The 24,631-nt window shown below is 47.8% G+C and overlaps 1 protein-coding gene across 2 annotated transcripts in view; it reads right to left on the reverse strand.

Moving 5' to 3' along the window:
* LOC148040101 (uncharacterized) overlaps positions 1-24,631 on the reverse strand; it is a 176,857-nt gene that overhangs the window by 78,747 nt on the left and 73,479 nt on the right. For both annotated transcript variants that reach the window (XM_087696621.1, XM_087696620.1), the window contains exons 3-8: positions 16,377-16,457; positions 16,069-16,291; positions 15,516-15,647; positions 15,332-15,434; positions 15,108-15,213; positions 11,324-11,410 (exon numbers count right to left, since the gene is read on the reverse strand). In XM_087696621.1, the coding sequence (XP_087552747.1) occupies positions 11,324-11,410; positions 15,108-15,213; positions 15,332-15,434; positions 15,516-15,647; positions 16,069-16,291; positions 16,377-16,457 (732 nt within the window). The remainder of the gene's footprint in view (positions 1-11,323; positions 11,411-15,107; positions 15,214-15,331; positions 15,435-15,515; positions 15,648-16,068; positions 16,292-16,376; positions 16,458-24,631) is intronic.

The raw sequence follows: 24,631 nt of genomic DNA on the forward strand, positions 1-24,631 counted from the left end.
TTCTTGTATATTTCTCATTTCCAAAGTCTCTTACAAGGTTATTCTTATAATTTGCCTTCAGACACTTTGTCCCAACAAGATTCATTAAAAGAAATTTTCTTTTTCTTTTTAAACAAAGTTCTTGAGAGCATTTTTGAGAATATAGACACTACCTCAAAGTTCACATCTTTTTTCGATCCACAATCAGATGGAGAGTTGATTCTGATACCGTTTTTGCGATGTACACGGAAAAAGCTTTCATATGACACACATATTGGGGGGTCCCTAAATTTTAGGAGCCTCGAATTAGCCTAAAAATGCTAGTCCTAAAAAATAGGGATGTCATTCTAAAAATAGTAAATTCTGTACTCTGATTGTACTAACTAAATTTGGTTGTTTCTATTCTTGACAATATTCAACCCAAAAAGGAAGGCCATAGAGAAGAGACAAGTGTCAAGACACTTGTCACACAAGTTTCCAAGTGTCCCACCACTTGTCACATCTCATGACATGTGGCTGGACACTTGTCTTGTGCTACTCCACTTTCCCCTTTTGTACTAGCTCTTCCCTCTCCTATAAATAAGAGCTCGTTTTTCTTCATTCAGCATCATTTTTTTTTCTGAAAACTAATGTACAACACCCACAGATAGCCAGAAACTGGCCCCATCCATCCCCATCATCATCCCCCACTTCTCCATTATCAAATTCCTCCATATTCCCTCTTCTATCACTGCTGTTTTACAGGACAGCAAGCCTGTAAATTCATTACAGCACCTCCTTCTCAAGCTCTTTCTTCCATTTTAGCAACAAGAAGCAAGCCCTATCCATATACTGCTGATCAACAATGGAGAAAGGCTGATTTCCCCTCTTTCTTCTCTCATATTGTAAAGAAATTAGTTCTTATCATTGCATAATAGATAATGCATGTGTGTTTGTACATCTTTGCATGATCTTGTGAGAGTGAGAATTACTTCTCCTCACTCTCAGGTTGATTGTAACTGAGCTCTTCCCTAAGGGACTTGGGTTGAGCAGAAATACATTCCTTCAAGGGGAGTCACCCATCTTCAATCCTCAATCTTGTCTCCATTACTTTTACATTTTCATGGCTGTAATTTTGTGAGTAATTTTCATTTTCAGCTTTAAGCGTTCATTCTCTTTTAAATTAAATCTCGAAAACAAGCGAATATCATAATTGTTAAGCATACTACGTTGTTCGGGGCGTTTACATACCATAAGCTAAGTTTAGATAGTATGGGCAAAGAAATCACTCAAAGGTGAAGGACAACTATCAAGGGAGTACAAGCTCCCGCTTGTCGCACCGCCAACCTGCCATCACGCCCCCCGTTCCTCCCGCCTGCCCCTCCACGCGGCGCGCTGCACCTCTCTCTCTCGCCAGCTCTCTGTTTCATCGCGCTGCCTCCCCCACCCTCCCCCCCACGCCTGGTCACCCCCTCCACCTGTTGCTCCCCCATGCTTGGTCACCCTCCCCCCCCCCTCCCCCCCCGCGCCCCATCCTAGTACCTCCCCACTGCTCTGGCACGTCTCCCCTCCCTGGTCACCCCCCGCCCTAGTATCCCCCCGGCCCCCATGCCTTGGTACCTGCCCCACGCCTAGTCATCCCCCCCCCCCCCCCGGGGCCCCCGCCTTGGTATCTCCCCCGCACTATCCCCAATCTCCTTCACCCTACGGCCACCTGCCTGCAAGCCCCCCACACCATCATCCATGGCGCCCGACGCCTCTATCGCCGTTAGAAAACAGAATCCCCCCCCCCCCCCCCCTTCCTCGCCACCCCTCCTCTCCAATTTCTCCCTCCATTTGCAGCAACACCCCCCCCTCCAACAGTACAGTAGTGTGATTGGTAGGTTCTCAGTAGGGATACGCAATGGAAACCTCTAGTCAGAGGCCGGTGCATTCTACGAGTGCCCCCCAATCAAACACCTTGCATGTTGTCCTCTCTAAGGAATAGCTCTTTGCCGTCCATGCCAGAGCTCGAGCTAAAAGAAAAAGCGATCTTTGGTCAGGTCGTAGGACATTCCCCATCCAGGGCCCAGCTTCGCGATTGGTTTCACTCCACACTGCACATTGGCACAGCGCAGATCGTGGAGGCGATTCTCATGGGGCAAGGGATCTTCATGGCACGACTCACCTCAAAAGATGCAGCCCGTGAGCTTGCAGCTTACCCTATGCTTCCACGAAGGGGGTCATCTACATGGTTCCCTGGTACGATGGTTTCATAGTGGAGGCATTCGCACTCCACAACAAGTTCCTTAGACATCCGGTCAAACTACTTTTCCCTGGACCGGTGATAGAGTATCACCAGTTAGTGGAGGACTTTGGCCAGCTCTTTGGCACTGTCGTTCCTGCCTCCTTCACGGACACAATGACAGCCGCAAGAGTCCCAAAGGCATTCGCACTCCACAACAAGTTCCTTAGACATCCGGTCACCCTACTTTTCCCTGGACCGGTGATAGAGTATCACCAGTTAGCGGAGGACTTTGGCCAGCTCTTTGGCACTGTCGTTCCTGCCTCCTTCACGAACACAATGACAACCGCAGGAGTCCCAAAGGTACGGGTTGCAGTGAAAGAGACGAAGAGTATACCACAGTTTCTGGAGATTAAAGGCAAGTGGACACTCCTTCAAGCAGGAGGTTATTGTGATCGGGCAGCCAGGGTAGTGCCTGCGTTGCCACGACTTTGGGTATTAGGCAGCAGATTGCACACGCTTCAGAGCCAAGGCGGCTTCGCTGACAGGCCCACAGGTGGACGCGGACAGCTCTACACGGGTCCAAAGACGACAGAGAGAGAGAGAGAGACGGCATGAGGGGCCACAGTCAACCCCTCAAACACAACCACGGCAGCAAGGAGTAGGAGGGTGAGCGTCCCCCCCTCCTGGTCCCACCCGACAAGACCACAGGCCTCGACATCCACCTCCCATGGAGGCGTCACAGGCCACCTCACCCGAGGGCCCACATCCCCCACACCCTCCCCCCCTCCGACTCTAGCCCACAGCCCCCTCCCTCTCTAGAGCCATTGGCTCCCCCCCCACACCCGCCTTGTATCATTGACCGACAACCACCCCTCATCCCTCCTCCCCACCATCCCCTCCCCCCCCCCCCCCCAATGAATCCCCCTGATCCCCACCCAGTACAGTTGACCCCCCCTCCCCCCCACAGGAGGTGAGTAGCCCCATACACCGACATCCTCCACTCACCAGCAGCCTAGCCCTCCCCCCCCTCCCCACGCAGCCACCAGCTCATCTGCCCATGCCGCCCGTCACACTTTCCCGAGACAAGCACAGCTGTTACCACATGAGTTTTTTCGCAGTGGTCCATGGTCTTACCTAAGAGTTGCGGAGCGCGTAGAGTTCCCACTACTTGTGGAGGTGAAAATCTTTGTGGTACGCAAGTCAAGGAGTTGCAAGGTCCATCTACTAGCACCACTGGATGGACCAAACTAGGCATTCTTTCTTCAAACCTCTCATACACAAGACTAGACGATGACACAGACAGAGGAGGAGGTGAAGAATCAGGTGGCAGATCACATCTCCCAGTGGATGGGAGAAGGAGGATTAGAACTCTTCTCCCAGCAATGGCTAGGTTGTATGATGGACATAAATTGGTGGACCAAGATTCAGGTCCCACATCTGAGCATTATCTTTCGAGCCCCTCCGCGGTGGAGAGTTTTAATGGATGTAATCGAGTGGACCCTGGTACAAGCAGCCCGTTCTACCAATGTATAGAGTCACGCCTCTCGGCCTGGCTAATAGATGCTCTGGTGGTACCACCACATACATCTATCACCCCCATGGTCCAGCCAAGGGCTACCATGGGGGAATGGAGTTCACCATCCAGGTCTACAGGAAAGCGTATCGGCATGGCCCATAGCTCTTCTTCTTCGTCAACAGCTTCCACACCGAACAAATGCCTGTTCGGTCAGCTGCAGGTTTCCCCATGAGTTTACATCTTGCATCCTGGAATGTGAACAACCTCCACTACAGTGGGGCATGTGGTTCCAGGAAGTTGATTGTTCAGCAGGAGCTGCAGCCTGCCCTCACCAGATGGATCGACATCCTACTTCTACAAGAGCACAAGCTCACTCCCTCCCAAGCCCAACGGGTAGGAAAGGTACTCCCAGGCAATTCACACACTTACTGGGAGCACGCCATCAGTGCCCACGATAGGAGTGGAGGCATATGCACCTTTATTGGCCCGAGCCTCACCACCTGTGTACGAGATCACAAGACGATTATGACAGGGAAGGTTCAATGAATCAAATTGGACATTGGGGACTCATGCCTTGGAGTCCTCAATGTCTATGCCCCTACTAAGGTTAGGGCATGCAGCACGTTCTGAGTGGAGATCACAGCAGGACTCCCAAAGGTGGACTCCTAGATTGTTGGAGGAGATTTCAACAACTTGGAGTCCCTAAAGGACCAGCAGGGCAGAGGTAGAGGTAGAAACTACTAGGGCATGGCTAGGGAGGAGCAGGAGGCATGGGAGGTCCTCCTACTGGTAGTAGGAGCACGCGATACTTGGAGAGACCCTGCTTTCCACAGCAAGGAGAGGTCGCTGGACTTCTCTTAGGGATACAGGTGGCTAGGCAGAGTTTTGCTAGAGCGGTTGGACAGGTTTTATGTGGGAGAGTGGGGATGCTCTTGCAAAGGCCAGGTAGAGTAGTTGGCAAGCACCACTTTGTCTAATCACTACCCGGTTCTCCTGACACTTGATGCCCCAGCCTCTGCCCTAGACACACGATCCTGTTGGATCCCTGACACAACTTACACGAGAGAGGAGATGAAGAGACTGATTGAGCAGATTTGGACTAGGGAGTGGGGCAGGACCAGATCGCAGAGGAGGTTCCAAAGGCCCTAGCCAAGTCGAGTAGTATCTACCAGAAGACAGGCCTAGAGGCCAGGTAGTAGATCTAAGAGGAGGAGAGAGCACTCCGGCAGGACCTAGCAACCACACAAAGACTCCTATAGGAGGCACCAGGGGATCCCATCCACCACGCACAAGAGGTGCGCGCACGAGCGGCCCTTGCTGGCCTAGAGGATAGAGGCTCGGAGTTTTCATTCTACACCTCAACAGCTTTTTGGGCGTGGAAGAGAGACACAATATGCAAGGAGTTCTTCCAAGTGCATCAGCCCCACACCTCAGGAGAGCAGATACGTAGCCTCCGAGATCAGTATGGGAGGATTTGCTCTAGCCCAGATGAGGTGATGGAGATTGCCACTGACTACTACATACGCCTTTTCCAGTAGGAGACAATCTCAGCCAGAGGACAGTGATGCAGACAACAGGTCTAGGATCACATCCCCTCCCTCCTCATCACAAAGGAGATGGGACGCTCCCTTCTAGACCCCTTCACATAGAAGAAACTAGAGGAGGCTTTCCATGCACAGGACAGGCAAAAATGCCTCGGAGAGGATGGCCTTTCCAAGGCCTTCTTCACTACCTATTGAGAGGGGGTAAAGGACCCTCTACTGCTGGCATTCAAAGAATCTTCAGTTCAAGGCGCATGCCAAGGAGTCTATCGGCAAGTCTTATCAGTCTCCTCCACAAAGGGGGAGACCGGTTGGACCAGTGGAGATCGATCACCATGTTGTTAGTGACCTATAAGGAACTAGCTAAGATGATTGGTAGGTGATTCCACCCTATACTTCTAGATATCATTCATGACACACAGACAAGCTTTGTCCAGGATAGGAGCATCCTAGACAATGTCTTCACCTTCTTTGAGGCGACAGAGTGGGCTCAGCACAGTGGTCAGGGATTGGCGGTACTACTCTTGGATTTCGAGAAAGCCTATAAAAAGGTTGACTGGGACTTCTTAGAGGGCACCATGGTGAGGTTGGGCTTCCCCCAAGCATGGATCTACGGGGCCTTTGCACTTTACAAATCGGCTACCAGCAAGGTTCTCATAGGTGACAGGCGAGGGGAGGAGTTTCCGCTAGAGAGATCGGTCCGACAGGGCTGCCCTCTGGCCCCGTAACCGTTCCTATTCTTTGCAGAGGCGATGTCCTACTTCCTCAAGTCACGTGTGAGTGGATTACGTGGCTTCCAACTTCCGATGAGAGAGGAGACGAAGCTGCTAGACTCAGAGTATGCAGACGATACATCACTCTATATAGAGGACGATACATCACTCTATATAGAGGACGATGAGTTGATGCTCGAAAGAGTGAGACTAGCTCTCGAGGTGTTTTGCACTACGGCGGGAGCAAAAATCAACTGGCGAAAGTCGATTGGTTTCCTTACGAAACCAGACTCTAGCATGGAGTGGGGCGTCCACTTGGGATTTAGATGGGTGTGCAGAGGGCAAACCGTCTGTTACTTAGGGTTCTAGGTGGGACTCGACATCACTCCCACCCAATAGTTTCTTCTGGACCTCCGCTCTATTCAGTGGAACCTGACTTACTGGAGTACTGCTCACCTTTCCCTAGCAAGCCAGTAGGCCTTGGTGGTTAACCAGGTCCTCCTAGCGACGGCCTGGTACATTGCCTCGTGTTGGTGCTTTTCCTCGTCATATGTAGTTTAGCTTCACCGTCTAGTGCAGAATTTTCTCTAGGCTGGGTCCAACGGTTCCAGGGACTCCCGGGCCAAGGTGGCGTCGGTGACCATCATCCGGCATTGGTCAGAGGGAGGGCATGGGATCATAGGCCCAGAGTATCAAAGTCTGTCCCTTCTGAACAAGCTAGTAGTCCACGGTCTCACACCAGGAGGGCACATATGGAAGGTCCTATTGCAAGAGGCCACCAAGAGTGCAAACCGAGGCTTGGCCGTGATTGGAAGGTCCTATTGCAGGAGGGCCTCTAGGAGTGCAAATCGAGGCTTGGCGATGATCGAAGGCCGTCCTTGAGATGGATCTTATTGAAGGCCGTCCTTGACATGGAAGGCCTTAATGTAGGAGAGCCTCCAGGAGTGCAGAACAAGGCTTGGCAGTGATTGGATCCTTGAGATTGGAGGCTGTCCTTGACATGGAAGATCCTATTGCAGAAGGGCTTCCAGGAGTGTAGACGAAGGCTTGGCGGTGATTGGATCCTTGAGATTGGAGGCCATCCTTAACATGGAAGGTCCTATTGCAGAAGGGCCTCCAAGAGTGTAGACCGAGGCTTGGCGGTGATTGGAAGCCATCCTTGAGATGGATCTTCACGACGGCCCAGATCACACCCCCCAAATCCTCTTTCCTCTACAACCTACTTTGTGTGTGGCAGGGCCTCCGTAAGGCCCTTATTCAGAGCCCCCCAGGTTGCCATGAGGAGATAGACCGCCAGCCAGTGATCTAGAACCCCCAGATTAGAGATCGGGAGGGGGTACAGATTGGCAAGCGCCCCCACATCAAGAGGGCTGGTTGGGAGGCTGGCTCGGCTCGTAACATCAAGATGTGGCAAGAGGTGTATAGGATGCCGGACCAAGAGGTGTTGCAGCGAGCATCAGGATGCCAGAGAGGAGCTGAGTTGAGGAGAAGGGAGATTGACGATGCAATACTCCACGAGTGGCTTGACCCCCTGTTACGAGAGCCGGTAGAGCCTGGTGAGATATGGGCCGCTAGGTTTTCACCAATAGGTATTCCCCTACAGGTAGCAGGTAGAGTGGGCGGCGCCCCACATGGGACTTTCTTTACCGTACAGGAGGGGCGTCTAGTTCTTGACAAAGGGCAGCACAATGAGAGCATAGTTGTCCTTCCATGGAGGAGGATTCGGGTGGTTGGCCTTCACGGGAAGACATGGCCTCTGGACCCTTATGTGTTCTAGGAGGAGTTCCAGGAGTGGCGCCTTTGGATATGGGAGAGCAGGCCACTTGATGAGCTGGAGTGGGATCCTGGAGAGTAGCTATGGCCGGCCAATGCGGTTGCCAAGAAGCCACCGAGCTTCCTGGAATACATAGCCAAGATTGGCAAACACATCCTGATACACGAGGACATGGACTTGGCACCCTTACGTAGCAGATACTAGGTGGAGCATAGCATCACGGATGCTTTCCGACGGATTTTCTAGCGCTGTCTATGAGACAACTGGAGGCGGAGGGTATCGTATTTCTTATGGCTGTTGGCACATGGAGGCCTAGAAGTGGGGAACTAGTTAGCCCAAATGCAAAAGGATGGAGGTTGTAAACGCTGCCCATAGCAATCTCTCGAAACTCCAAAGCATTGCCTGGCGGCGTAGCTCGTGTGGCGAGGAGCATGCCGCATTCTCCGCCGTATAGCACCCAGCCTTGGATGTATCTCATGGGGTGCTTTCTAATGGCAGGCAAACAACTAGGGCCATCACCTTTTGTATTAGGCTCGAATGTAGGACACGATCTTCATCATTGAGGTTGGGTCATGCACAGTGGTCGGCTTGGAGGCTCTACCCATCCACTAGGTACTAGAGCCCACAGTAGACCGCTCTGAGGTATGGGAGATCGTAGGGAATCTTACTCGATGCCACATCTGGAAGGCGCGGTGTCAAGAGGTTTTCGGAAGGGAGAGACTTTTAGTACAGGCGACTTTGAAAGAGCTCTGGACCTCCATCATCCACTCCCTCTGCGGCCGATGGGACCAGGTGCAGGGCGAGTCTCGAGCTCATCAACAGCTTCGTTCTCACTTCATGCGCACTTGGGGCAAATAGGACCTGTTCTTCACGATGCAAACAGGCAGCCCCAAATGGCAATACACCCCCCCTCCATGGCTTCTTGCCCCCATCCCCCCTAGACCGCCGTGAGAGGCTTGTACACTTGATATATGAGTGACTTATCATCAGCTCCAGCTAGTTTGTTGAGCATGAGCACTTCTTTGTATCCAGGCTTTTTTTTTAAGTAATATAATTAGCCACACTTTATTTGCAAAAAAAAAAGTATGGGCATTTAGAGTTTTTGTACAGGATCACAAACATGGCTTAGAGGTTGGAGTTACCTGATCATTAAAAATTCATAATGCATCATATACGAGTCTTCTAGGACCTTTTTGTGGGGATGTGCCACAAAATATCGTTGAGAAACTTGATAAGATCTGGGTTCTTGAACATATTCACACACAAGGATAAGAAAGTTAAAGTTTTCCATCATTATTTGGTGAAGTGCAAGAATTATTCAATGATGAATGCATGAAGTGGATGGAGGAGGGTGACTTAACACATTCACATCGATTGTCCCAACTTTAGCTAGGGGCATTTCCATTTGAGGGGAGTGAGGGTGATAGCATCTCCACCCCCTTGGTTCTAATATCTAGAGGTCACTAGGTGACATTGTATATTTATGTGAGGTATTGTTTTGCTGACAATATATCTACTTTGGTACTTCTATGATCAATGTTCTAGACACTTAGCGCCTACTATTGTGTATGACTACTTAGTACTTACCACAGTACTACATATCATATGGACAACTCTAGTTTGCAATACATGTTGGGGCATGCATATGGCAGCAGTAGTAGTGAATGTTGCTTGGCTTATTTTTCACCACATATATTTGGTTTTCCTTTCTGGATGCTGTTGGTACACAATGAAAGCCACTTGCCATTTTCAAGATAGGGAGTATGTTACAAGCATGTAAACTTGCTCTAGGCCTTGGGCATGATAGACATTACATTAGCACTACAAGACATGGGCACAACCTTTAAAATGGCAGACTTCCAAAGGTTAAATGTGAAACTACCAAATCAAGGCTTGCAATAGGGCATTTTTTGGTATATAGGTAGGGACAAGGAAAGGAGAAACACGAAATGCAAACTGCCACAAAATGTCATTCCTCGCCTATAGAGTTACATCAAATAGGGAACCAACAAGAAACCAGCATTCCCAGTGTTTCTGAACCGATATGGTAATTGTCCCTATGCCTCTGTTAACAATAAGCCCTGTGTATGGTGATTTCCTGGAGTTCACTTGATGTGATCGAATTTCAAAGTGTGTCCAATATTGTTGGTATTGATGTTTATGCTCCCCTCAAAATCTTGATATCCACAGGTTGATTCTTTGACTCCCACCAAGAGCACAACTCACTAGTTCACATCATCTCTCCTTATGTACCTTGAAGAGGACTTGAGAGCTCTTCTCCAAACCTTATGGTTTCTTGGGCAATCCCTGTCTCCATGTCTCTTGGGTTGCTCCAAATCTCAAGCATGAGACTAAAGCTCTATAATAGCAAAGCTGAGTGCATACTACCATTGTCATGAGTGAACAAAAAGGCCAATTGAACATGCCTGAAGCTCTTCTCTAGTTTCCTCCAGAAATCTCGCTGAACCCTATCTATACTAATATTGAGAAGTATTGGAGTCAACATTTCTACTTGACTAAATCCTCCTCTATACTCTGATTATGCAATGGAAAAAGGGGATGTCGGACCTCTTCAAAAAGGGATCTTTGCAAACCCACTCTCCTAGATCCAATCAAGTCTCTACAAGGGTCTCCTCTCATATGCCCAACATATCTGTCCTTCTTGTAGGTTGTAAACAAGTGGTTCAATTGAATCAACATGCCACTTAATGGCAGAGGGCTGCCACATTAATTCTTTGAGGAGCACAGCCTGAATAAGTTGTCAATTTCAATCTCTTCCCCTATATGTCTATCTTCCTTTTGAATCAAGAATGAGAAGATCTTAGATCACCAATTGGCATCATGAAAGAGAGAATATCCTCTCTCTAGAAGTCAATTCAATCCTAAGAACCATATGAGTCTATCATCCTTTTTGATTGAGAATGAAAAGATCTTTGAGGCTGATTGGCATCACCAAAGGGAGAACATCTTCTCTTTAGAACAAGACTATTAACACCTAAAATGTATATGGTTCTCCTCCAATTTTCCTATACACCCTTATAAGGCTTATCTTTGAGCAAGGCAGCGTGCAGGGTGGTAGTAGTTTTGGGGTATGTGGTGGGTGGGAATGGGACGTGGGGGTTTGTGAGTTGGATCAGTATTAATGGGCTTTGATTGGTAGAGACATGCTACAAAAAGCAAAAAACAACTCTCCTCTCTTTTCTGACTGTCTATTGAGCCCGATTTTTTATGTCTACCTTCTCATAGTTAAAGATGGAGTTAATCATATACCACACACAACTTTTCAGTAGAAACATGCACAAGACACAGTTACACAGTAAGGTATTGGTTCCAAGATATGCACTTACACGTATTCGACACATAGACATCATAAAAGAGGAACTAACAACAAAGATCCAACTTTTCTATTAATATCAGCATAGAATTTTCTAGCACGTTTGAGCATGTCCTTAAGTTTAATTGAACTACTAAATGGCTATGCATGCAAAATTAAACAACCAAAGGCAAAGGTAAGCTTAATATACATTTCCTATGATTGAACCTTCCCTATGATACAACCTTCAAAAGAACACATGTACAAGATAAATGTTGCACCTTTATTACATCCATCCCTGTTTTCCCCATGTAGCTTGGTTTGGCAAACTGAGAGATTATTGGCAATCTATCCAATGCTGCGCTAGCCTGTGAATAGAAGTTAATGAATACATTTGTCCAGCTCCCTACCTCCTTTGTACCTTATCACAACTCACCATACATGATTCTTTATACCCATTTGGACACTTCCCTTAAAATCGTTTTAACAATAACATACTTGGAAACAAATTGAGAGAGAAACTCATTTCCTTCGATGGACTCATGCACAAGAGTAAGCTACACTAAGTGGCAGAATGTCAAGCTCATACAATAAAACAATGTTGGCATGTGTGGAAGGGACTCTCACCTTAGAGTGTGAGCTGATTCCACACAACCAATCAAAAGATGCATAGTACATTTCATAATCAAAGTCACCAAGAATATTGAACGTATATAGATACACTTGTCAATGTGCTATATTTCTTGTTCTTGGGCTATCATGTTTATGCAAGTTACAACATCAAACTTATTCTAAACTACAAACATGGTTTTTCATGCAAACTTAAATATATTTTAGTCTTATAGACGAATGAGATGTACCTACCATTGCTTGAAGACTTGTCAGTAGGTGTTGTTACATAACTAGACCCTACCACTTGTGCTAAGTGGCCTTTTGCCAAGTTTTAGTGTTCTGCCACTGTAATCTAACTACCACCTTAGGACCAGCATGTGTTAGAGCCTAGATACTTGTGCTAGTCCTAACATACATAACAAGCTTGTAGGATAACATTCTTTGCAAACATAATTAATCTACCTTCTAAGCAATATTTTGAAACATTGAAGCCTCATATAATATTAGGGTAATCATAATGCAATGCTCAACGATGAATTCCAAAATATCTCAACAATGGTAGAGCAACAGGTAACTATTTTGCATTGAAATGGTAGAAATGAAGCACCTCTATCAGATAGTTTGCAATATCACAAGCCAAATCTCTAATGTGAATACCAACACAATAGTTATTGTTTTCTTACGAGCAAGCCCTAAGTACTACAATTTAATTTTTGTGCCTAAGCCAAACAAGCTGGATCTAAGCCAAACCTGGGTGAAACCCCCACATAGATCTCCAACCTGCACAGATAACTCCACACAAGCCATAGAGGATGAAAAGTAACAGAGGATGGGGGCTTCCTCAATCGAGACCAACAATGCACCTTGCCCCATGCATTCTTTCAAACGGCTTACATGGGACACTAGATGAGCGCAAATATCCAAAGGTAACCATGTGGCAAGATACCTGTCTAATCTTCTAGGTATTTTGGACTAACCAGCAATAGCTATAAGGTAGTTACAATGCATGGCGGTGTACATTCATAGTCCTTTGGCCAATTCAAGTGCATCCAAAAGCCTTAGGAAGCTCAAAAGAATTACAATGATGGCTAGTAATCGTCCCCATCTCTTGCATATTATGTAGAAAAGTAAACTATTGAGGTGAATTCTAGGGCAACCAATGGCCTTCCCTCGTAAATGGATCCAATAGCCAAGGGCTTAATACTAATAGGAGCAAAATGGAATCTTGTCTATGGAAGACAATGCTTCCAATTAGATTGACAATGGGAGACACATGCACGAGGCATATACAGCAAGAATCGCTTATGCTCTGGGATCTGTCAATCCAACTTAAGATTTTCTAAGGACGGAAAAGACATAAGGGACTTCAGCGACACAAAATCCATGTGCTAGGAAAGGCTGATGTACTACAGTTGTGCTAACTATTTCAATGGGAAAACCAAAAAAACAAATGGGTCTCTCATTGCTAGAAAACTAATTACTGGAAACAATAGCAAACGGATGGTCATTGCTGATTTCAGTGAGTAAACATAGGCTTGATAGCAAATGAGTCAATTTGTGGCTTTTCACAATTTGTCTAGCAATGATGAAATGGGCATCAAAGGTCATCGGTCCATAAGTCCCAAATCACATCATAACAAAGGCTATACAAGGTAATCCTACCAAAATCCATGATATACAAAGCTATCAAGTTAAGGGATGTAGGTGCCCAACCTATTTGGGTCGTTCAGCTTCATGAAGCTGATACAATGGCTTGCACACATATGCATTTGCAAAGGATGCCATGTGCAACCAATACAAATATCAACTGTCCAAGGCCAACATTTGGTGTTTTCTAGTGTCCAGCACTAGGTGCATAACACACATGCCTTGTGGACATCCTTATAAACAGCAAAACAACTTTGCCTTTAAGGTAATCTATAGCTGATGGAATACTTTGCACTATCTTTCTCTTGATAGCCAACTTACAAGAGTCCATATTACCCAATAGGCACAGACTAAGAGTTCCCTAGTGAAACTAGTAGTCAAATCCTACCATAATGACAATCATCCATATTACCCAATAGGCACAGGCTAAGAGTTCCCTAGTGAAACTAGTAGTCAAATCCTACCATAATGACGATTTGTTGCACTGTGTCTCAAGAGTTAGCATCCCATACCACCTTCCCGCAATGCGAATGTGTTTGCCTACGGGCCAAGAGTCCAAAACTAGTGATCACACAATTATATGCATAATAGGACCTTGAGTCCTATAACAAGTCCTCCCAAGAGAGAGAGTCAATGTCAATTTCTCTCACTCTCTTCCTCGCTCTCATACTCTCACAATTTAGATAGCAAAATGGAAATAATAATGATGACGATTATGCGTGGCTTCTTTTCCTTGAGTCCCTCACTCTCAAGCTAGTGAAGCAAGCAAGAAGATAGAGAAGATAGAGAGGAAGAGGCTCTCAATAGTTTGCACACACAAGAATGACCTCTCTATTTACTTTTACACATTGTATACATTAGGGTTAGAGTTTTCACTTTAGCTTGGGCCCTCTACCCCTTTTTCACATATAACCAGTCCTTTTTACATTCCACTTTGGGTGTTGTGAACACAGTATTGAGGTAAAGGCAAGTAGAGTTTCCTACAACCTCTTCATCAATCAGAGGTATATAGTTTAACCGAGGGTGATATTACAACTTGCATGGAAATGAGACCAGCTCTCACTGTTTCAACAGAACTATAAGGGCTCCATAGCTATAAGTACTCAATCGAAAATTAGTATATTCAGAGAAATCCATTCATCTATGCCAGAATTCATACGTCTCAATTGTAACAAGGTTCCTCTCAAATAACTAAATCTCTTGGGTCATGTTGGCAAAGTTGCATAAAGTATACTCACTGAAGCCCAAAGTTGGCGGTAGTAAGGAACACAAGGAGCTAACCTACATCAAAGTTACTTAAGGAATTAGCAAATGGAAAAGAAGTACTTTCTACTCATTAAACTAGCAAAATGGAATTTAACTTAGGAGGAAATCTTTCCAACATGGGTTTTAAATAAATGAACTTAGAAGCTTATGAGTGCTTGCTAGAAATGGGGCTAATTGATCCCCAATGATGCTCATATCCATTATGGGAAGGTCCAAATCAGATTTCAGGATCTAAAGGGTAAATAACTAACCACGTAGGGAGAAGCAACAAAACCAAACATCCAGCTAGAAAAAGCTTCTCCCATAGTTAAAGGGTTAACAAAAATGTTGCATGTCTACTTAATCAAACTAGTTAAGCAAGGTTATGAGATTGAGAAAGAGCCATCCTGATTGAAGGAATAAATAGACATATTCCCCAAAAAATTGACTGAACTTCCACCTCAAAGAGAAGTTGATCATGAAACCAAGCTTATGCCAGAAGCCATTTCTTGTGAAATTACAGAAAATGAATGATTGGAATGCTTAATGTGAAAGAACAACCTGACGGGGTACAGGTGACAGCATGCAGTCAAAGAAATATTTCCAGTCTTCCCCATATGCATCCCAGCCGCCAATATCAAGATGGCTGTCACTGCATACATGTGCACTGAAGCGGCACACTGAATCAGCCAAGTAATGAATTATGCAAACTGGCATTTAATAGAAGCACTATAAATAATTAAAGGGATACAAGATAAACTGTTGCAACTGCCTTTCCAGAATACCTAAACAGCTTATTGCTAAATAGTAACTGTGTACAAGGGTCATAAGTGCACATCCCATCCGGCCACCTTGGTGTTGAAGTCAGAATGAACTCAAGTTTGTGATCTGTAGGCCAAAAATTAGAGATATAATCTCAACCCAAATAACATGTAGACAAGATTCAAGTACATAAAAGTAGTTTCCTACCTCTTCCTAAGTCAAGATAGTCACCATTTCGCACGACTCTCAGCTTCACAGTCTCAGCTTTAAGGTTTTCAGGAAGTGAGGATGACAAAAGCTGTGCAGCTGGATTTGAGCAATGCACCTGCACTTCTAGCCCTAAAGACATAATGTCACAATGAGAGACAACTGGTTCAGCAAAGTACAAGGAACACATCCATGAAAGATGGAAGTCAAAGAAGGAAAATTAGCAGGAATGGGTACAAAAAAGGTCAGATTACCAAAAGCCACCTTCATTAATAAAGGATCTAAAAATTTTGGGTACATTTATTTGTCTTCCAAGCATCAAGTGGAACTGTGTCAAAGACTTAAGGTACATAGAATGTCCAAACTTTGTATGCTAAAATTATGAAGAGTTGCAAACCACAATTGTCTCACTTATAGCATTTATCAAACTACAAAATTATAACACAACAAAAGGGATCTATATGACTGGCTCAGACTCTATGTGATACTTCTTAGGACAAATTTCAAAATGAAGAAGGTATTTATTACCCATGTCCAGAGTGTCAGACTTTACCATGATCCTTGAACTGTTCGCATAAGGAAATCAAACTTTTCACCCTCTTCGGGCTTATATGTCCAAGAATGATATGCTTTATTGTTTTGATGTCAATAGCTTGCTGAAGTGTTCCTATGAACAGTTCCTTGAAATTCTCATCGGGTATATCAATCAGAGCCACATCAGCCCCTTTAACTATGTAAGAGTTGTCAGTGGTTCCACGTTTCAATCCATATTCAACCTGGATTTTCCACAAAATTATGCTTACATCCTCAGGTCCATGTCAGATGAGAACGCTAGCCTCGTACGAGAGGCAAAATTGTTACCTCAAATTTGAGCCTTTCAGCACTACGTCCTCGCAGACTTAATGTATCATTGGTAATATCTACAATCTCAACTCTCAAATCCTGCAAAAAGAGAACCACAAACATATAGGAGATTACTCTCAATCCTGTTTGAACTTCCAATACATCATTGTTATAATAGCAACAGATAAACAATAACTCTTCTGTAAACACACTTTTCTTCAGCACATCTACGATTTGGAATGCCATAACTAAACAAAACCACCAGGGGGCACATGCCAAAAGAGTAAAAATACTGATAGGTAAACCAGCCAAACACAATGCCTTGAGAAGCAGAGGTCAAAAGGCAGTAGAACAGCAGAAAAAGCAACTCAATTATTCAGGCAAAACAACTTGTGTGCTTCACTTAGGTAATAATAGTCCTCTCTAGTAGGTAGATGCCTGTTTCATCATTAGAAAAGTGTGTTAAGAGCTCCCCAAACAAGATGTTTGATGGGAACTTGACTCATTGCTCATAATAATTATGTTTATCGTTTAGAGTAAGAACCATCTTAGAATTGAAATTGTTGGCAGCACCTCTAAATGTAAAAGAGGAGAGCTCATGTATGAACAATTTATATCTACCCCCCACCGCACCCCCCCCCCCCCCCCCCCGACAGTCTCTTGTACTTTTTTATCAGAGTTTTGGTGCTTGCATTGGGTTCACCCTTTGTGTGACAACCTGCAAGACAATGGAGCAGATCGGTGGCATTTGATGCAACATACTGCAACATGATGGAGCAGATGTGTGCCATTTATGGCAGCTCCCTGATTGCACTGCACAATTAAACAATAACATGTGACCACTCTGAATGCATTAGCATTTACTATGTATAGACTAGGGTTGGATGTACATGTCATACATTAAATGAGAAACCCTAACCCTACTATGAATCAAAAACCCTAGCCTAATAAGTACTAATGCAGAGAATGATGTGATGTATGACCTCTCATGCAGTATGATTTGACATATAATGTATGACATGAAGAGGCTTCCATGTGTGACCCATGATGATAATTCACATGTACCTCATGTGAAGATGAAAGTGAGGCTGGAAATGTTAAGAGAAATGAAATGTAGTGTGACAGCTGCCCACTAGCTATACGACTAATGGCAAGTGCACAAATAAATCACTCAAGTGAAAGCTATGACAAGATGTGATTCTAAGAATTTGGCTATAACCATATGACAAAGTAAGAAAGCTGACCAAGAGTATGGCAAACAACAATCCCCAAGGAAACATTTCAAATCGCCATTGATAAGTCTGTGTTTATTTTCATGCACTTCATAAAATTTATTGAGAATACACTCTGATGACTCAAGCCATAAGAGTTGACCACTCAAATAACAATTTTAAGTTGTGTAATGCGTTCGCATAAAAACTGAGGTTATGCATATGGTAAGTTCATTACTAAAATATATTATGCAAGTATGACTAATTTTCAGAGCCCTAAGGAAAAAGGTTAACCATACCACTGACCATTAATTATAAAAATTGTTGACACTTCGCTAGTCAGAGGGAACATGTTGTAAATAGAGAGTTGCTCTAACATAGAATTATGGCACTCCATATTTTTCAGAAACTTACTGATGCATGTGTATGCACCATGTGGCAATCAAATAGTGAGGCAATTTAACAAACTGGAGATAATTTCTTCCAAGTAAAATGTGGCTGATTATATTACTCAAAAAAAAAACTGATTACAATGGAATGTTCATGCTCAACACACAAGCTGGAGCTGATGCAAAGTCACAAATACATCATGTATACAAGCCTCTCAAGGCGGTCTGGGGGGGGGGATGGGGTCAAGAAGCCATGGGGGGGGTGTAATGCCAACTAAGGCTGCCTGCCTGATCACGAAAAACAGGTCCTGGCAGCCCCAAGTGCACAGGAAATGACCACAGAGCTCTTGACGAGCCCTCGACTCGCCCTGCACCTGATCCCATCGGCCGCGGAGGGAGTGAATGATGGAGGTCCAAAGCTCTGCTAAGGGCGCCTTTACTAAATCTCTCTCCGCCGAAAACCTCCTGACAATGCGCCTTCCAGATATGGCATCCAGTAAGGCTCCCTATGATCTCCCATCCCTCCGAGCGGTCTGCTGTTGGCTCTAGTACCTGTCGGATGGGTAGAGCCTCCAAACTGACCACTGCGCACGACCCTACCTCAATAATGAATATCGTGTCTTGCATCCCGGCCTCATACAAACAGTGACGGCCCTGGCTGACTGCCCGCCAACAGAAGGCTCCCCATGAGATACATCCAAGGCTGGGTGCTATACGGCGAAGGATACGCCAAGCTCCTCCACACGAGCTGCGCCTCCTCACATGACCAAAGGCAGTGCTTTGGGGTTTCCAAAGGCTGTTGTGTGCAGTGCTTACAACCTCCCTCTTGCATCTGGGCAAGCCAACTTCCCACCGCCAAGCCTCCATGTGCCACCAGCCATAAGAAATATGACACCCTCCTCGGCCTCCAGCTATCCCATAGGCGGCGCCAGAAGGACAGTCGGAAAGGCTCCGTGATGTTGTGCTCCGCCCAGTGCCTGCTACGTGATGGTGCCCACTCCATATCCTCTTGCATCAGTACATGTCTGCCAATCCTGGCAATGTACTCAAAGAACATGGGTGGCTTTTTGGCAACCGCCATGGCCAGCCATAGCCACTCTCCTAGATCCCACTCTAGCTCATCAAGTGGCCTGCCCTTCCAGATCCAAAGGCGCCACTCCCTGAGCTCCTCCCAAAAGACACAGGGGTCCAATCGCCATGTCTTCCCCTAAAGGCCCACCATCCGAATCCTTCTCCACAAGAGGGCGGCTATCCCCTCATCCTGCTGCCCTCTGTCTAGGGCCAGATGTCCCCCCTCAGGCATTGCAAAGAAAGTCCTGTGTGGGGTGCCACCAACTCTTCCTGCCACCTGTAGGGGGATGCCTGCTGGTGAGAACCTAGCTGCCCATACCTCCCCAAGCTCTATCGGCTCTCGTATTGGGGAAGCAAGCCACTCCAGAGGTATTACTGCGTCTATCTCCCTTCTCCTCAACTCCACTTGCCTCTGACAGCCTGATGCTCTCTGCAACACCTCCTCTTCCGCCATCCTGTACACCTCCTGCCATATCCTGATGGTACAAGCCAGGCCGGCCTCCCAACCAACCCACTGGATGTGGATATGCTCGCCGATCTGTGCTCCTTCCCGATCTTTGACGTGGGGGTTCCAAATCACTGGCTGATGGTCTATCTCCTCCTGGCAGCCTGGAGGGCTCTGTGTTAGGGCCTTGTGAAGGCCCTGCCACACAAGGAGTAGGCTGCGTAGGAAAGGTGATCTGAGGGGGGTGATCTGGGCTGACGTGAAAATCCATCTCAAGGATGGCCTCCACTCACCGCCAAGCCTCGGTCTACAATCCTGAAAGCCCTCCTGCAATAAGACCTTCCAGGTCTGCCCGCCTGGTGTGAGGCCACGTACAACTAGCTTGCCCAAGAGGGCCATACTCTGATATTCTGGGTCTATGATCCCGAGCCCTCCCTCTGACTGATGCCGTATGATGGTCGCCCACGCCACCTTGGCCCTAGAGTCCCTGGAACCATCTAACCCCGGAGTCCTTGGAACCATCTGACCATGACCAGAGAAAATCCCGCACTAGGTGGCAGAGTTGCGCTACGCAAGATGAGGAGAAGCACCAACACGAGGCGATGTACCAGGCCATCGCTAGAAGTACTTGGTTGACCACCAGGGCTCGGCCGGCTAGTGAGAGGCGAGCCGTGCTCCAGTAGGTCAATTTCCTTCAAATAGAATCAAGGACAGGAAGAAACTGCTGGGCAGGAGTGATGTCGAGTCCCACCTGGAACCCAAGATACGGGTAGTCTGCCCTCTGCTCACCCATTTAAATCCCAAGTGGATGCCCCACTCCGTGCTAGAGTCCGGGTCTATGAGGAAACCAACTGACTTTCACCAGTTGATTTTCGCTCCCGCTGCTGAACAGAACACGTCAAGAGCTAGCCTCACTCTCTCCAGCATCAATTCATCGTTCTCTATGTAGAGTGTTGTGTCATCTGCATACTCTATGTAGAGTGTTGTGTCATCTATATACTCTGAGTCTAACAACTCAGTCTCCTCTCTCACTGCAAGTCAAAGGCCATGTAGTCCGCTCACACGTGATTTGAGGAAGTGAGACATCGCCTCTGCAAAGAGTAGAAATAGGTATGGGGCCAAGGGGCAGCCCTATCGAACCGATCTCTCCAGCCAAAACTCATCCCCTCGACTTCTGCCTATGAAAACCCTGTTGGTGGCCGATCTGTAAAGGGCAGAGACCCCGCGAATCCAAACCTGAGGGAATCCTAGCCTCACCATGGTGCCCTCTAGGAAATCCCAGTCCACCCTGTCATAAGCTTTCTCGAAATCCAGGAGTAGTACGGCCAGTCTCTGCCCACTGTGCTGAGCCCACTCAGTTGCCTCAAAGAAGGTAAATACATTGTCTAGGATACTCCTATCCTAGACAAAGCCTCTCTATGTGTTGTAGATGATGTCTGGAAGTACGGGGCGTAGTCGCCTACCAATCATCTTTGCCAGTGCCTTATAGGCCACTGACAACAAGGTGATCGGTCTCCACTGGGAAAGCTCCAGCCGGTCTCCCCCTTTGGGGAGAAGGCTAATAAGGCCTGCCGAGAGACTCTCAGGCATCTGTCCTGAAGTGAAAATCTCTTGGAAATCCGACAATAGGCGGTCCTTCACCACTTCTGAGTAGGTAGTGAAGAAGGCCTTAGATAGGCCATCCTCCCCCGGGCATTTCTGCCCATCCTGTGTGTAGAAAGCCTCCTCTAGTTCCTTCTCTATGAAGGGGGCTAGGAGGGAGCGTCCCATCTCCTCTGTGACGAGGGACGCGTGTGATCCCAGACCTGCTGTCTACACCTCTGTCCTCTAGCTGAGGCTCTCTCCTGCTGGAAGAGGTGCGTGTAGTAGTCGGTGGCAATCTCCATCACCTCCTCTAGGCTAGAACGAGTCCTCCCATACTGATCCTAAAGGCTGCATATCTGCTCTCCTGCAGTGCAAGGCTAGTGCACTTGAAAGAACTCCCTGCACATCGTGTCCTCCTTCCGCGCCCAAAAAGCTACTGAGGTTCGGAAAGAGAACTTTGAGCACGTCCTCTAGGCCAACAATGGTTGCTTGCACGCGCACCTCTTGCGCGTGGAGGGTGGGATCCCCTGGTGCCTCCTGTAATAGTCTTTGTGTGGCTGCAATGTCCCACCGGAGTGCTCTCTCCTCCTCCTAGGTCTGCTGCCTGGCCTATATGGCTGCCTCTTGGCAGATTCTGCTCAACTTGGCTAGGACCTCTGCTATCTAGTCCCTCCTGCCCCACTCTTTGGTCCAAATCTGCTCTATCTGTCTCGTCACCTCCTTCCTCCTATATATCGAGTCAGGGATCCGATAGGAGCGTGCATCTAAGGCAGATGCTAGGGGATCAAGTGTCAGAAGGACTGGGCAATGATCCGTAGGCAATGATCGTTCAACGTGGTGCCTGCCAACTACTCAATCTAGCCTCCATGAGAGCCTCCCCACTCTCCCACAAAGAACCTATCCAACCGCTGCAGCAAGACTCTTCCAAGCCGCCTGTATCCCCAAGAGAAATCCAACGACCTCTCCCTCCTGTGGAAAGCAGGGTCTCTCTAGGCGTCACGTGCTCCTACCGCCAGCAAAAAGACCTCCCATGCCTCCTGCTCCTTCCCGGCCATGCCTTCGTAGTTTCCACCTCTGCCCTGCTGGTCCTCCAAAGCCTCCAAGTTGTTGAAGTCTCCTCCAACAATCCAGGAGTCCACCTCTGGGAGTCCATCCGCGATCTCCACCCAAAACCTGCTGCATGCCCTAACCTCCGTAGGGACATAGACATTGAGGACTCCAAGGCACGAGTCCCCAATATCCAGTCTGATCCAAAGAACCCTCCTTGCCACTATCGTCTTGTGGCCTCGTACACAGGCAGTGAGACTCGGGCCAATAGAGATACATACGCCTCCACTCCTACCATGGGCACCTATAGCATGCTCCCAGTAAGTGTGTGAGCTGCCCGGAAATACCTTCCCTACCCGCTGAGCTTGGGTGGGGGTGAGCTTGTGCTCCTGTAGGAGTAAGATGTCGATCCGGTCCAGCAAGGGCAAGTTGCAGCTCCTGCCGAACAATCAACTTCCTAGAACCACGTGCCCCACTGTAGTGGAGACTATTCACATTCCAAGATGCAAGGTGTAGGCTCATGGGGAAACCTGTGACTGACCGAACAGACATCTGTTTGGTGTGGAGGCAGCTGATGAGGAGAAGGAACTATGAGGCATGCAAGGACGCTTTGCCGCCGGTCTGGACGGTGAGCTCCAATCCCCCATGGTGGCCCTCGGCCAGACCATAGGGGTGATAGATGCTCCAGGTGGTACTATCAATGCATCTATTAGCAATGCTGAGAGTCGTGAATCTGTACACTAATAGAACAGACCGCTTGTGCTAGGGGCCACTCGATCACATCCTTCCGAGCTCTCCATTGAGGAGGGGCTCGAAAGATGATGCTCAAGTGAGGGACCTCAGCGCCAGCCCACCAGTTAATGTCCATCATGCAAACAGGCCACTGTTGTGCAAACAATGCTAGTCCTTCTTCTCCCATCCACTAGGAGATGTGGTCCGCCACCTGACTCTTTAACTCCTCCTCTACCTATGTAGTCGTCCACTCCCCTGAGTGAGAGGATTGAAGAAAAAAGGCATAGTTTGGTCCATCCGATGGTGCTAGTAGATGGACCTTGCCCCTCCTTGACTTACGAACCACGAAGATCCCCACCTCTAGCGGCAGTGGAAACACTCCACGCTCCACAACTCTCAAGTAGAACCATGGGCCACTGCGGAAGAACTCTTGTGGCACCAACTGTACCTGTCTCGAGAAAGTGTGATAGGCGGCAAGGGCGGATGAGCTGGTAGCTGTGTGGGAGGGGAAAGACTACTGGTGCGAGGAGGATGTAGGCATTTGTGGCTCATCACCACCTGTGGGAGGAAGGGGAGTGGGTCTCAGGGAGGTCACCTGAAACGGGTGCGGGTCAGGGGGAGTGCTCGGTAGGGGAGATGGTGGGGGGGAGTAAGATCAAGTGATGGTAGCATGGACGGTAGTGTATAGCGGGTGGGGAGGGAGGTGGGGGGCCGGGGCGGGGGCTACTAGCCCTGAAAAGGGGGGGCTCTAGGCTAGGGTCATTGTTGGGGGGGGAGGGGAGGGGGGGGAGGGAGAGGGAGGGGGGGATGTGTGTGGGTGTGGTGGTGTGAGGGCTGTGGGACCTCAAGCGAGGCAGTCTATGGTGTGGGTGGTGGATGTGGGGGGCTGCAGTCCTACCAGGTGGGGCGGGTTGTGGCGTGCTCTGCCGAGGGGGCGTCGCACGCCCACCTCCTCCTTGCTACCGAGGCTGGGTCTAAGGAGCTGGCTGCGCCCCCCTTGCCGTCTCCCTCTCTGTCATCTCTGGACCCATATGAAGCCGTCAACATCCACCTGCGAACCAGTCGGCAGAGCCGCCTTGGCAGCACCGAAGCGTGTACAAATTGTTGCCTGATGCCCAAAGTCGTGGCAGCGCAGACACTGCCTTGGTTGCCCTGTCACAATGACCTGCTGCCTAAAGGAGTGTCCGCCTGCCTCAATCTCTAAGAACTGTGGGATATTCTTTATCTCTTTCACTGCCACCCTTATCTTTGGGATTCCTGTCGCTGTCACTGCATCCGTGAAAGATGCGGGAAGGACAGTGCCGAAGAGACGTCCAAAATCTTCCATGAGCTAGAGATACTCTATCGCCACGCTGGGGAAAAGAAGGGTGACCGGGTGCCGCAAAAACCTGTTATGGATTGCAAATGTCTCCACAGTAAAGCCACTGTACTAGGGGACCATGTATATGACCCCCTTCGTGGACGCATATGGTGAACTGGCAAGTAACTCGCGAGCTGTGTCTGCCGAATTGAGCCGGACCATGAAAATCCCTTGGCCCAGTGTAGGACTGCCTCCACGATCTGCACTATGCCGATACACAACGTGGAGTAAAGCCAGTCCCGAAGCTAGGCCCTGGCTGGAGAATGTCCTACTACCTAACCATAAATCATTGTTTCCTTTAGCTCCAACTGCTTAGCTCAGACGGCTAAGAGCTGCTCCTCAGAGAGGACGACGCGCAAGGTGTTTGATTGGCGGGCACTCGCTAAGTGCGCCGGCGTCTGACCAGAGGTTTCCATTGCGCGTCCCTTCTGCGA

Source organism: Lygodium microphyllum, chromosome 2 (assembly GCF_053477565.2).
Source record: "Lygodium microphyllum isolate KBCC chromosome 2, Lygodium_microphyllum_v1.1.10, whole genome shotgun sequence".
NCBI lineage: Eukaryota > Viridiplantae > Streptophyta > Polypodiopsida > Schizaeales > Lygodiaceae > Lygodium > Lygodium microphyllum.